Consider the following 14019-nt stretch of genomic DNA (forward strand, 5'->3'; position numbering starts at 1 on the left):
TGTTTCTTCCTTGTGCTACCCTGCAAAGCTGGGCCTGGCAGGCCACTAGCTCCATGTGCCCTAAGGGCTTCTCTGACTCATGGTGGCCATAATATTCGATTATGTAACATGAGCTTGGAAAAAATTCTGGAAGAGAGAGTCTGCACAATTTCAGGGGTCTCCTTAATTACAGCATAAATGGAAGTGAGCCCACATCGCCAGTGCAACCTGAGAACCTCTGTACTCACTTGTAGATTCCAGGCGTTTGACATCCCTCGATGTTTCTAAGAAATATCGCCGAAGAACAAAGAAAATGATGCCAAAGGGAATCAGAAGTATCGCGATCCAAGGAATCACCACCACTGCAACAGCCACCACACCACAGACTTGCAGAAATGTCTGAAATAGGGAAAAGTGATAAAAAGGCCTTCTTACCAAGAATTCTCTTCCAACATAGACTTTAAAGGGTTGTTTTGTTAGGATTCAACTCCTTTCTTCCAAAGACTTGTTGGAATGGCAGGGCATGGTTTCCAAAGATATAATAGAATTTTACAAGTGGTCCTGATGATATTTATACACCTAATTGTGATGTACCAAAGACAATAAGAATTTTCCAGATATTAGTTCTTTTGATACACTCAGTAGCCCTAAGAGATAGACATTATAATCTTCCCTATTTAACAGATGAGAAAGTTTGAGACTCAGAGAGAAGAAGACTTGAATCCCAAACTATCATGAGTCAGTGGATATTACCAGGGAAATCAACAAGCAGAAATCATAGATGAGAAATTCGGAAGATTCAACTATACATGTAGGGATAAAGAAGTGGCTAATTACAAATTCAGTGGTCAGAAAGGGAGGGAGAAATTTAAGTATTTGCCTTTGAAAGTGAGGATTCCTCTTTCTTGGCTTTCTATCCAGTTAACATTTACCGAGTGCTCACTGTGTACAGTGCTACCCATTAAGTACTTTGCGTGTAGTAACTCATTTAATCCTCAGAATGGCCCTATCCAATACTAGTATTATCTCCCTTTCCACATGGAGACCCTGAAGCACAGGCAGAGGAAAAGCAACTTGATCAAGACTGCAAAGCATTAGTCATAGAAGCCTACATCATTAGCCATCATGATATATTTAAGCTTGCCCTCAATGTAATGCCAACTTTTTATCCTTCCGGAAAAAAATTCTTGACTTATTTGAGCCCCCTAATTTGTCTTTAATTTTTTCCTCTAAAGACCTTACTTAAGGAATTTCAGAGTTTATCAGTGTGCCTAAAAAAGGACAAAAGAAGGGAAACAAATTTCTGAGATTTCTTTTTTTTTTTTTTTTTCCAACATTTATTTATTTTTGGGACAGAGAGAGACAGAGCATGAACGGGGGAGGGGCAGAGAGAGAGGGAGACACAGAATCTGAAACGGGCTCCAGGCTCTGAGCCATCAGCCCAGAGCCTGACGCGGGGCTCGAACTCACGGACCGCGAGATCGTGACCTGGCTGAAGTCGGACGTTTAACCGACTGCGCCACCCAGGCGCCCCTCTGAGATTTCTTAGAAATCTTATGAAGAGTTTTAAAAATAAGGAAACACAAAGTCCAAAATCTTTTTTTAAGTTTTATTATCTGGGCCAACAGACACATGAAAAGATGCCTGACATCACTCATCATCAGGGAAATGCAAATCAAAATCCACAATGAGAGATCATCTTCTGCCACAGAATGGCTAGTATCAATAAGACAAGAAATAACAAGTGTTGGTGAGCATGTGGAGAAAAGGGAACTCTCATGCACCATTGGTGGGAATGTAAATTGGTACAGCCACTGTGGAAAACAGTATGCACGTTCTGGAAAAATTAACAATAGAAATACCACGTGATTCAGAAATATCACTACTGGGTATTGGGGCGCCTGGGTGGCTTAGTCGGTTAAAACATCCGACTTCAGCTCAGGTCATGATTTCGCGGTCGGTGAGTTCGAGTCCCACGTCAGGCTCTGTGCTGACAGCTCAGAGCCTAGAGCCTGTTTCAGATTCTGTGTCTCCCTCTCTCTCTGACCCTCCCCCGTTCATGCGCTCTCTCTGTCTCAAAAATAAACATTAAAAAAAATTTTTTTAATAAATAAATAAATAAATAAATAAATAAATAAATAAATAAATATCTATCACTACTGGGTATTTACCCACAGAAAAGAAAAACACTAATTCGAGAAGATATGCGCAGCCCTATGTTTACTGCAGCATTATTTACGACAGCCACAATATGGAAGCAACCCACACATCCATCAACAGATAACTGAATAAAAAAGACCAAGATCGTGCCATTTGCGACAACATGGATGAACCCAGAGGGCATTACGCTAAGGGAAATAAAGTCAGAGAGAAACAAATACCATATGATTTCACTTACATATGGAATCTAAAAACAAAACAAACAAAAAGCAGAAACAGACCCATAACTGCAGAACTGATGGTTGCCAAAGGGAAGGGGGGTGAGGGATGAGCAAATTGGGTGAAGGGGAGTGGGAGATACAGGCTTCCAGTTATGGGACGAATAAGTCAGATGAAAGGTAGAGCATAGGGAATGGTATTGTTACTAAATTGTGTTGCATGCGGACAGATGGCAGCCACACACGCCGTGAGCACAGTGTTACGAAGAGTGGTAGAATCACTATGTTGCATACAAGAGTGTCATTGCGTACATTGTGTGTCAACCATACTTCGATTTAAAAAAGGATCAGGCTGTCTTGATGCTCCCATTTTTACAGGCCAGGCTATCCTGTTTCTAAAATAAATATTTCAAATAAAAAATATGACAAAAATTGTTTTACTGCCAGAACAACAATCAATTTTATCATCTGGATAGGAAATTTTCTATCATTAGGATATTTAAAATATCTATCTCAAAGGCTAATGATGATAACAACACAAGTGCCCTGTGTCAGGTATGGGCTGTACACAGGTAGCGTATACCGAGTTCTATGAATGTTCAATCATGACCTCATCTTGTGAGGTGATTTTATGTTGGGAAATGATACTGGGCTAAAAAGAGCAGGCAGAATAGAAACCCAAGTCACCTGGATGATGCTGATTTACGTATCCACCTTTATCAGGAAAAAAATGGTATCATGGTGTACAACTTCAGGTGACATGAGTGCAATCAACATACTTTTGCATCTGCCTGCTAGGACAGTGGGCTCATTGAATGGTGGGAATGGGTACATTCACATGGCATGTGAACTCCAAAGTTTGTGAATTCAGGTGGATACAAACCCAGGACTATATGCACGAGGCACAGGGGGCTGTGGAAATACAGGGAAGAATACATGAATAGTTTCCGGAAGGTTCTTCAACTTACAACCAAATTTCACAGGCTGGTTTAACAAACAGAAAGAGCGGCAATGAATAACTTGCAGTAGTAATCACAGCTGATGGAAATACTGCCCAAGAGGAAGTCGGGCTGCAAAGGTCAAAGTGCCTGCCCACATTAACATAGGTTGTTCCGTGTCCTCTCAGAAGGCGCCTGCCCAGTGCCTTCCCCACTGTGCCAGCCAGGGCAGCGGGCCCCGGGCGCATCTCCAAGGGAAGGATTAGCAGGGCAATGCCTGAGGGAGACACATGTTATCATCTCACAGTTATTCCAAGTCAGTTTTCTCAGAGCTTCATCACAACCAGCTTGTGAATGAGCAAAGAAGGAACTGTCATTTCCATTTACAGATAAGGATTGTGAAAGCTGGCAGGTTAAGTGGTGGTCCCAAGTTCTCCCGGGAAGTTACTGTGTGATGGAGAAAGCCAGGAATGGTGCCTGTGAAAGGTGCTTCGTGCAGGCAGGAGAAGAGTGGAGGAAGGAGGAAACTTCTAGAACTGTGAATCTGTGGGCAGGAGCCCCAGTGAATCAAAACTGCATTATTTTGATGTAGACCCAAGCGTTCTGTTTCCCCCAGTCTCTACTGCGGTGTCCATACAAGACCCAGGGTGAAGAGGCATGGAATTCTGAAGGAACAAAGTCCAATAGTAAGTAGAGAAAGCAGGCTGTGCACCTCTCTCCTTTTACATCTACAGCTGGCCAATTTCTCACAGCTACTGGGTTAACTGATGCATCCCACTCTTCTATACTAATTAGGAAGCCAAGAGGAAGGGTCCTTTTAGACCCTTCTATGTCTGGCCTTAAGTGATCACTAGGCTTACCACTGTTAGTTGTCAAGAAAAAAAAAATCTGAAAGGTTATGAAAATATTCAAATTCACAATTTTTGAGCAGACTAACATCACTTGATTGAACAATATTCACCAGTTTTAACTACCCGGCTCTCCCTAAGGTGGGGGCCTTCTGTGGCTAAGCCGGCCCGGCAGATTACCTGGGCAGCAGAGGTAAGCTCCAAACACGGGGCTCTGCTGGAGCCATCTTCTTGGCGCTCATTAAAGACCTGTAACTGATGCTCTCAGAAACTCCCAGGTTAGGTTAGGGCTTTCACATTTGATGTCCCCAAATTCTGAAGTAATTCAAAAAGGCTTTCTATAAGAGTTTTATTTCTACTTGCAGGTCATGTTATGGCCTGCCCCACAGTGAATTAGATGTTATACTGTACTGTAAAAACATACACAATGTTTGATTTTACATTTATATGTATTCATGTATATACACATGTGAATCTTTTACTGCCAGAAAACTCTCTCTCTTTTTTTTTTTAAAGTAATCTCTCTGCCCAACATGGCGCTCAAACTCAAATGCCCAAGATCAAGAGTCACATGCTCTACCAACTGAGCCAGCCAGGTGCCCATGCCAGCAAACTCTTTATGGAAGTTGGCAAGGACAAAACAGTAAGCAAAAAAGCTAACATTCCAAAAGGGGACACAGAAGATGCTGGTGCAAAACAAACACCCATCCCCTCCTTAAAGCCAGTCTCATTTCTTCCTTCCACATTCTCAGGAATTCCAAAGTATGTACACAATTCTGTCCAAATGATTGGATTCCAAACCTATATTGGATGACCCACCCCCACGGCCAGCGCTTCTGTACCTCTGTTGCACTAAGGCACAAAGAGACAATGATATAAATATACAGCAAGAAACATGTTGACCCAGAAGCACCTGACCCAAGCCTTGACACCCAAGATCTAAGGGTAATCGTTTTTTTGATATGCTTGCATCCCACCTGGAACATACTTGTTAGGAAGTCAATCCAAAATCTATCAACCCACGTGAACAAATGCAAACAATCCTTGAATAAAAGTCCTTCACTTGAGAGAACATGTTGATTTTGCTTAATTGGGAGTAATTCTGCAGCTTACAGAGAACGTCGATCCAGACCTGGAGGACAATAGCATTAGCCTAGCACCGTGCTATCCAACAGGGTCCAAGACCAACCCTCTCTAATATTAACAGGAAAGGGAACACAGCCCACCATTTTGTCTTAGTGAAAACTGGGCTACCCACTACCACAAAAAGATGACGGAAGGTAGGAGGAATTAAGTGAGATAATTATATAAAGTGCTTAGCAGTCCATGCTTAACAAAAAGAAACCCTAAGTACCATTATTATTACCTTTCAGTATGCTCTAGATGCCAGCAGCCAGAAGAGAAGGAACAGTGCGTTGACAGATTTATGGGCCTAAAGTGTCTTAAAAATATCATGAAGCTGGAGCCTGAGACGTGTCTCACTCTAACCACTGGCACAGCTTAGGACTATCCAGGGACACCAGAGTAAGTGTTATTGTTTCCTGGATGTGGTAATGATGTCACATATACCAAAGTGGCTGTGGCTCTTCTTTAGCCATCATATCTGAGGCCTATTTTGTTTGAATATAAGATGACTGATAAATCTCATGCCTACTACATTTTCTGTCCTCTCCTTTTTCACCCCACCTGAGGGTCTCCCAAAGACTGATAACCTCAGGATAATGGAAGCAACTCAACATTTTTTGAGATGTTTCTTTTCTTATTCTGGATTCTTTTGGTGTTTCAAGACTCACTTCTTTTTTTTTTTTTTTAATGTTTATTTATGACACAGAGACAGAGCATGAGTGGGGGGAGGGGCAGAAAGAGAGGGAGACACAGAATCCGAAGCAGGTTCCAGGCTCCAAGCTGTCAACACAGAGCCCGACACCGGGCTCAAACTCAGGGACTGCGAGATCATGACCTGAGCCAAAGTCGGACGCTCGACCAACTGAGCCACCCAGGCACCCCAAGCCTCACTTCTTAGTGAAGACTTCCTGCCCTGAAATTGCTTGGCACTTCTGGGAGAGTAAGGAAAACTGTGCTGGGCCTCTGAATCAACACCACCAAAGCAAACGCCAGATTATTCAATACGGACAAAGAAGTCCATCGTGACATTTTCTATTTCATGCATCATGAACTGGTGTCGATATCAAGGGAAATACAAAAGCTACATTTTGTGCACTAGTGAATCCCAGGAAATTCAGCTGTATCCACTCCAGGTTGGCCTTCCTGGCAAGCACGCATGCTAGCTCAGATGCCAGGAGGGCCCTGTAACCATCACTTACAGAAAGGATGAGCACCTCTCTCCCTTACAAAGGAAGCTGTCCTGTGAGCCATTCTTTCTGATTAAACCACAGGGGTATCTAAATGAATTGTTAACATGGTTTATGGAAGCCATAAAATAAAATAATTCTTACGGAAAATGTTAACTGCTTTGTTTGAAAAACTGCCCAGTTACAAATCTTGAGAAAAATGTCATTGCTTGGTTGCTAGTGCCTATGGCAAATTCCCTCATTACACTGAAGAAAATCTCTGTATCTTGTTCACAACCAAAGACAGGTACAACTGCCCCCCTCCCCCATACCAATAGTGGATAACATCTCGTGAGGGCTGCCTTGTGTCCCACCTCTTCAGTAATTCCATCCTCACTTTCAATCTGAGTGGGAGGGATTATCACCTCCACACACAAAGAATGAAGCTCATGTGGGGCGCCTGGGTGGCTCAGTCAGTTGAGCGTTTGACTTCGGCTCAGGTCATGACCTTGTGGTTCGTGAGTTCGAGCCCCACATCGGGCTCTGTGCTGACAGTTCAGAGCCTGGAGCCTGCTTTGGATTCTTATCCCCCTATCTCTCTGCCCCTCCCAGGGGCATGCTCAGTCTCTTCCTCTCTCTCTCTCTTTCTCAAAAATAAATAAATATTAAAAAATTTAAAGAATGAAGCTGATGCTCACTGATGCTCAGAGAAGTTTAGTGATTTGCCCTAAGTTAGGTAATTCAGAGTCACTGTGTCCCCAAGCCTACAATCTCTGAATGATACAGCATCTCATATAAAGATTCATCCTTCAAAAAATTTATACCTAAATGTATTCCTATTTTATGTTTTCTCTTTCATTTGCATTTTCTAGTTTGGTTGGGTTTCTTGTGGTTGTAGCTGGTCTCCCCCAGGAGGTGCTCAGTCCTAGATTCCCAGCTCCTATGGAAATAAAAACCTGCTCGGTGCACAGAGCAGAGCTGATCAGTAAAAAGGTCCTAAAAATGTTTGCTAATAGAACACACAAAACACATGTTGATTTAAGAAATACTGTTTAAATAAAAAAGATTCGTAAGATGAAGTCTAAGCCCAGAAAGCAAACTGATTTGGGGGAAGGAAGGAAAAAGCCAAATTTAACTTTAATAAATACACAAAACCCAAAGACCCTAAATGAGATTATTCTACATGCCACATATGTATATTGGGAAGGTGGTGAAAACAAAGCATTTCCCCAGGTCATGTTTTCCTCTAGAATTAATACTGTATCCCTAATCTTACAGATTTTAGCATATTTCTTTCACAAGCAGTATTAAATAGAGGACTGGTTTGTCTGTTTGACATTTAACTACCCAAATGCTTACAGCCCTGTAGGAACTCCTAGGTATCTACCCACAATTTCCTTTAAACTTAATTCAATGGGATTCTGTTCCTGCTCGTCTTTGTGAAGCTTGTGCCAAGGAACATGTTTTCTATAAACAACAGTAAAAATGTATTCTTCTTATTTTATGCAAATAAATATGTCATCCATACTTCTGGCTCACCCCATTCTTATTTGAACTCTTGCTTGTGCTCAGACTTCTCTTAGGCACAAAGTGAAATGTGTATTTAATCATAAGGCCACTTAGTCAGTAGACAGTACTTTTATTACTTGTTTACAGTATTAAAAAATAAAATCAGGATCATTAAAACTACTCACACCTCAAAGGAATTTCAAAGCTTTGAATTCTGCTGTCAGTCAGACTCTTAAAAATTCTGTTCCAAGTTCTGATAAGTACAAATCGTCCAGATTGCCTTAAACGATTACTGATTTTGCAGAAGATAGGGCTTACGTGCAATAAACAAAGCAAGATTCACTTCTTGGCAAGAAAACACGGCAAGATTTTCTTCTGATTTAGAGAGAGGAAAAAAAATGATGCCTAGTTTTTAATCAGTAAGCTGTTTACTGATGTGGGTGTAGGAGAGATTCTTCTACCTATTTATTCTGGAAACGTATGAGATAAAAAAAAAAAAACCTTTCAATGAAATGACTATCACATAGATTGTGCTGCTGGCTAATACAAGATTCTTGTGGAGGCAGTAAAATTTTGAACAGGCTATACAAAACTCAAAGTATTAAGAACTAAAATGTAATTCCCATCACATACTCGTTACTCTTCAATTACAGGATAAATAAAAGCAAAGGGAAAAATATGGAAAGCTCTTAAAGGTAAGCTCCTAAACCTCAATACTGACCTACGGTTAGTATTAAGTCTGCAGGTATAAGTGACATGCTGATATGGCAACTTGCATGCTTCAGGGAGTTCAGACATCAGCTCTGGCTCCCAGATCCCTCCTTTGTCACCTGTCTCTTGACTTCACCCAACTCATTTGGCTCTGTTATATCAGAACTTTATGGGATGTTGGTGTGTCTTATTTATACGAAAATATCTAAACAAACTCTCTTTAAGATTAAACTTTTCAGGGGAGCCTGGGTGGCTCAGTCGGTTAAGCGTCCGACTTCGGCTCAGGTCATGATCTCACAATTTGTGAGTTCACGCCCTGCGTCGGGCTGTGTGTCGACAGCTCAGAGCCTGGAGCCTGCTTCGGATTCTGTGTCTCCCTCTCTCTCTGCCCCTCCCCTGCTCATGCTCTGTCTCTTTCTCTCTCAAAAGTAAACAAACATTAAAAAAAATTTTTTTTAAAAGATTAAACTTTTCGAAACTTGTCCTTTCCTTGAGATCTACTAATCACTCTTTCCACCCTCCATTTGTTGTCCTCGGATCTTTTTATATCCAATCTAGCTCTGGGAAGTGTGTATCCTTCAGTTAGCCCTTACTCCTGAGTCGTTGCTAACTCCACTTGAAGAGTGCATGGTGGTATTAGGCTTACAATTTGTTAGCCAATACAACAGAAATCATTAGGGAGACACGACTCTTATTCCCTTTTTTTTTTTTTATGTTCAGCATATCTCACGGATCAATAGCTTCCCTTTCACCTTTTCTCAGTGTTAGAGCTTATTTTGAAATTCAAGGCTGGAGTCCACCCATATGCTACTTTTAAAAGGCACACCTTATGGGAATGCAAGCTGGTGCAGCCATTCTGGAAAACAGTATGGAGGTTCCTCAAAAAACTAAAAATAGAACTACCCTACGACCCAGCAACTGCACTACTAGGCATTTATCCATGGAATACAGGTGTGCTGTTTTGAAGGGACACATGCACCCCCATGTTTACAGCAGCACTATCAACAATAGCCAAAGTAGGGAAAGGGCCCAAATGTCCATCGATGGATGAATGGATAAAGAGGATGTGGGGGGTGTGTACACACACACACACACACACACACACACACACACACACACACACACACAATGGAGTATTACACGGCAATCAAAAAGAATGAAATCTTGCCATCTGCAACTACGTGGATGGAACTGGAGGATACTATGCTAAGTGAAATTAATCAGAGAAAGACAAAAATCATATGACTTCATCATATGAGGACTTTAAGAAACAAAACAGATGAACATAAGGGAAGGGAAACAAAATTAATATAAAAACAGGGAGGGGGACAAAACAGAAGAGACTCATAAATATGAAGAACAAACAGAGGGTTGCTGGAGGGGTTGTGGGAGGGGGGATGGGCTAAATGGGTAAGGGGCATTAAGGAATCTACTGAAATCATTGCTTCACTATATACTAGCTAATTTGGATGTAAATTTTAAAAGATAAAAAATAAAATTTAAAAGAAGGCATACCTTAAAAATAAAGGAAGAAAGACAAGGTTGGAAAAGGGTACCCTATGAAAAACACTAACCCAAAGAAAGTTGGACTATCTATACCACACTAAACAGGAATTTTTAAGTTAGGAAGCGTTCCTAAAAATAAAGGAAAACATTTCAAAAGAAGAATTGACCAATTTATCTATAAGACATTAAAAAAATCTAAATGTATATAAACTTAATAACACAGCTCCAAAATGTAGAAAGCAAAATCTGAAAGAACCCAGGAGAAACAGACAAATCCATAATCACAGTGGGGGAATTTTAACCCACTTATCTCAATAACTGATAGATCAGAAGATAAAAATAAAAATACAGAAGCTATGAAAACGTGAACAAACTTGATCTAATTAAGAAATGTAAAATACTGCAGCCAATAGCTGCACAATACATCCTTTTCAACTGAATATATGTTCTATGCTATAAAGCAAATATCAACAAACTTCAAGGGCCAGAAATTATACAGAATACATTTTGACCTAAGTGGATTTAACAAAAAAACAAAACAAAAACTCATACCCAAAAGGTAACCAGAAAATCACTAAACATTTGGAAATTTAGTAATATACTTCTCTAATATCTAGTTCAAAGAAATTACAATAAAATTAGAAAGTATTAAAATTTGAGGTCTGCAACTAAAGCTGTGTTTAGAAATACATTTTTACTTTAAAATTTTTTTTTTTAAAGAAGGACTACAGGGGATACATGGGAAATCTCTACCTCCCTCTTATAATTTGCTGTGAACCTGAAACTGCTCTAAAAACATAAAGCCTCATTAAAGATGGGGCGCCTGGGTGGCGCAGTCGGTTAAGCGTCCGACTTCAGCCAGGTCACAATCTCGCGGTCCGTGAGTTTGAGCCCCGCGTCAGGCTCTGGGCTGATGGCTCGGAGCCTGGAGCCTGTTTCCGATTCTGTCTCCCTCTCTCTCTGCCCCTCCCCCATTCATGTTCTGTCTCTCTCTGTCCCAAAAATAAAATAAAAACGTTGGAAAAAAAAATTTAAAAAAAAAAGAAAAAAAGGAAGAAAGGTTAAAAGTCAAGGGTTTAAAAACACATCTTAAAAAAACCATATTAAACTGAAGTATATAGAAAGAATGAAAAGAATAGTAAACATTAATGAGACAGAAAACCAACTTCCAAGGAGAAAAATCAACAAACCCAAAGCTTGATTCTTTCAAAGCACAAATGAAATTAATAAACTCCTACCAAGACTGATCAAAAGAGAGGAAAAACTACCATTACCATGAATTAAAAGGGGATAACACAGCCCGGGCACTAAAAAGAGCATATGACAAACATTTAAAAATTTTCTAATGTTTTTTAATGCTTATTTATTTTTGAGAGAGAGAGAGAGAGAGAGAGACAGACAGACAGACAGACAGACGTTTCTTCTTGAGAGCCAAAGTCAGACGTTTAACTGACTGGGCCACCCAGGCGCCCCAAACATCTAAAAATTTTAATGCAGAGAACAAATTGGTTGAAAACTGATATACAAAGACTGACGTAAGAAGAAATAGAAAATCCGAAGAATTCTGTATCAATTTAAAAATTTGAATCCATAATTTTAAAACTGTACACAGAAGTTTTAAGCCCAGATGGCTTCACAAGAAGATTGTGCAAAGAAGTTATGCCAAATTCTTCCACAGAATGATTCCAGTATCATTATGATATAAAAACTACAAAAAGACATTAAAAGAAGGAGAACACTAAACAACATACCAATAAACTCAATCTAACAATATAAAAAGGATAATAATGTCACAATCAAACTGGTGTAGGCAAGCCCAAAATCCACGGGACAGGTGGTTAGAAAGGCAGGTTGGAACTCTTGGGTAGAAGATGGTGTTATCCACAGGTAGAATTTCTTTTTCTTTGGGGAAGCCTTGGCTCCTGCAACCTTTCAACTAAATCAGGCCCACACAGATTAACTACAATAATCTTCCTTAAAGTCAACTGATTACGGATTCCAATCACATCCACAAAATACATACACAGCAACACTCAGATTACTTTTTGACTGAATAACTGGGGACAGTAGCCTAGACAAGCAGATACCCAAAACTGACTATTAAATACTTCCCATTTCTTTTTACATGGCCAGCGTAACTCTGATACCAAAGGCTGACAAAATATTTTGGGAAAAAGCAAATTATTGGCCAGTATCCTTCATGAACAGATAAAAAATTCTTGACAAAGTATCAACAAATCCACAGTAGTGATACATTAAAAAAAAAAAAAATGTGACCACATGACCAAGTGGAATTTATTCCAGGAATACAAGGTTAATTTGACCTGCAAATATCAATCAGTATAATATATCCTGTTAAAAGAGTAAAAGGTGAATAATCATATATCTGAAGAGATGTAGAAAAAATATTTGTCAATATTCAACACCTGTTCTTGATAAAAAAGTAAAAATTCTCACCAAATCCAGAATTTAAAAAAAATTAAATTTGATCCAGATATCTAACCCCCAAATTGCAATTAACATTATTTTTAATGGAAAAATATTGAAGGATTTTGCTTTAAGAGTATGAGAATACCTTTTTTAAATGTTTATTTATTTTGAGAGAGAGACAGAGAGACAGAGAGCACGAGCGGGGGGAGGGACAGAGAGAGAGGGAGAATTCTAAGCCGGCTCCATGGTGACAGCGCTCAGCCCAACGTGGGCTCAATCCCAGAACCGTGAGATCATGACCTGAGCTGAAATCACGAGCTGGAGGTTCAACCCACTGAGCGTGCCCCAAGAGTATATCTTGTCTCATCATTTCTTGTTTTTAAATTTTTTCAAATGTTTGTTTATTTTTGAAAGAGACAGAATGTAATCAGGGAAGGGGGCAGAGAGAGAGGGAGACAGAATCCGAAGCAGGCCCCAGGCTCTGAGCTTGTCAGCATAGAACCTGACGTGGGGCTCAAACTCAAGGACCATGAGATCATGACCTGAGCCAAAGTCGAATGCTTAACTGACTGAGCCACCCAGGTACCCCTCTCATCACTTCTATTCAACACTGTACTGGAAGCTCTAACCCTCTAAGTTAAGAAAAGATAATACAAGTCTTATATTGTAAATAAAGAGATAAAACTATCATTACGAACAGCTGACAAGATTGTGTATGTAGAAAATTCTACAGAACAACAACAACAACAAAAAAAACCCACCAACTCCAGCAACTGCAAAATGAGTTCACAAGTTCAATGACACAAGGTCAATATACATAAATCAACTTTATTTCTGTATACTAGAAACAAGCAAGTGGAAAATGATATTAAAAACAATCTCATAAGTAGATGTAAAAAAACATTAAATACTCAGGGAATGTATTTAACCAAAGGAGTGCAAAATGTTTATACAAAAAACTACAAAATACTTCTAAAGTTAAAGAAGACCTGAATAAGTGGAGAGGTAGATCACATTCATAACTGAAAGATGCAATACAGTTAAGAATCACCGACTTCTCAAATCGATCTACAGCTAAAAGGTAATATCAAAATCCCAGCAGGCTTTTATAAAAAACAAATTGAAAGGCTTCTAAAACGTACATAGTCAAGTAAAGGATCTGGTATGATCAACACAATCTTGACAAAGCAGTACAAAGTTACTAAGTTTCAAGTCTTACCGAAATGCACAATAACCACAACCACCATGTGGGTGTGAAGACAGATAAACAGATCAGTGGAACAAAATAGACACAGACTTGCTCACATATAGTCAAAAAGATTTTTAACCAAGGTGCCAAGGCAGTCAAATGCACAAAAAGTCTTTAACAAATGTGAATGGAATAACTGGGGAAAATAACAACAACAACAATCAACTGCATTCCATACAA

General features: G+C 39.8%; 1 protein-coding gene across 4 annotated transcripts in view; it reads right to left on the reverse strand.

The window, feature by feature from the left end:
- Positions 1-14019, reverse strand: part of ABCC4 (ATP binding cassette subfamily C member 4) — a 270180-nt gene that overhangs the window by 60309 nt on the left and 195852 nt on the right. For all 4 annotated transcript variants that reach the window (XM_047871810.1, XM_047871800.1, XM_047871820.1 and 1 more), the window contains one exon: positions 228-378. In XM_047871810.1, the coding sequence (XP_047727766.1) occupies positions 228-378 (151 nt within the window). The remainder of the gene's footprint in view (positions 1-227; positions 379-14019) is intronic.

The sequence above is a fragment of the Prionailurus viverrinus genome, chromosome A1 (assembly GCF_022837055.1).
Source record: "Prionailurus viverrinus isolate Anna chromosome A1, UM_Priviv_1.0, whole genome shotgun sequence".
Taxonomy (NCBI): domain Eukaryota; kingdom Metazoa; phylum Chordata; class Mammalia; order Carnivora; family Felidae; genus Prionailurus; species Prionailurus viverrinus.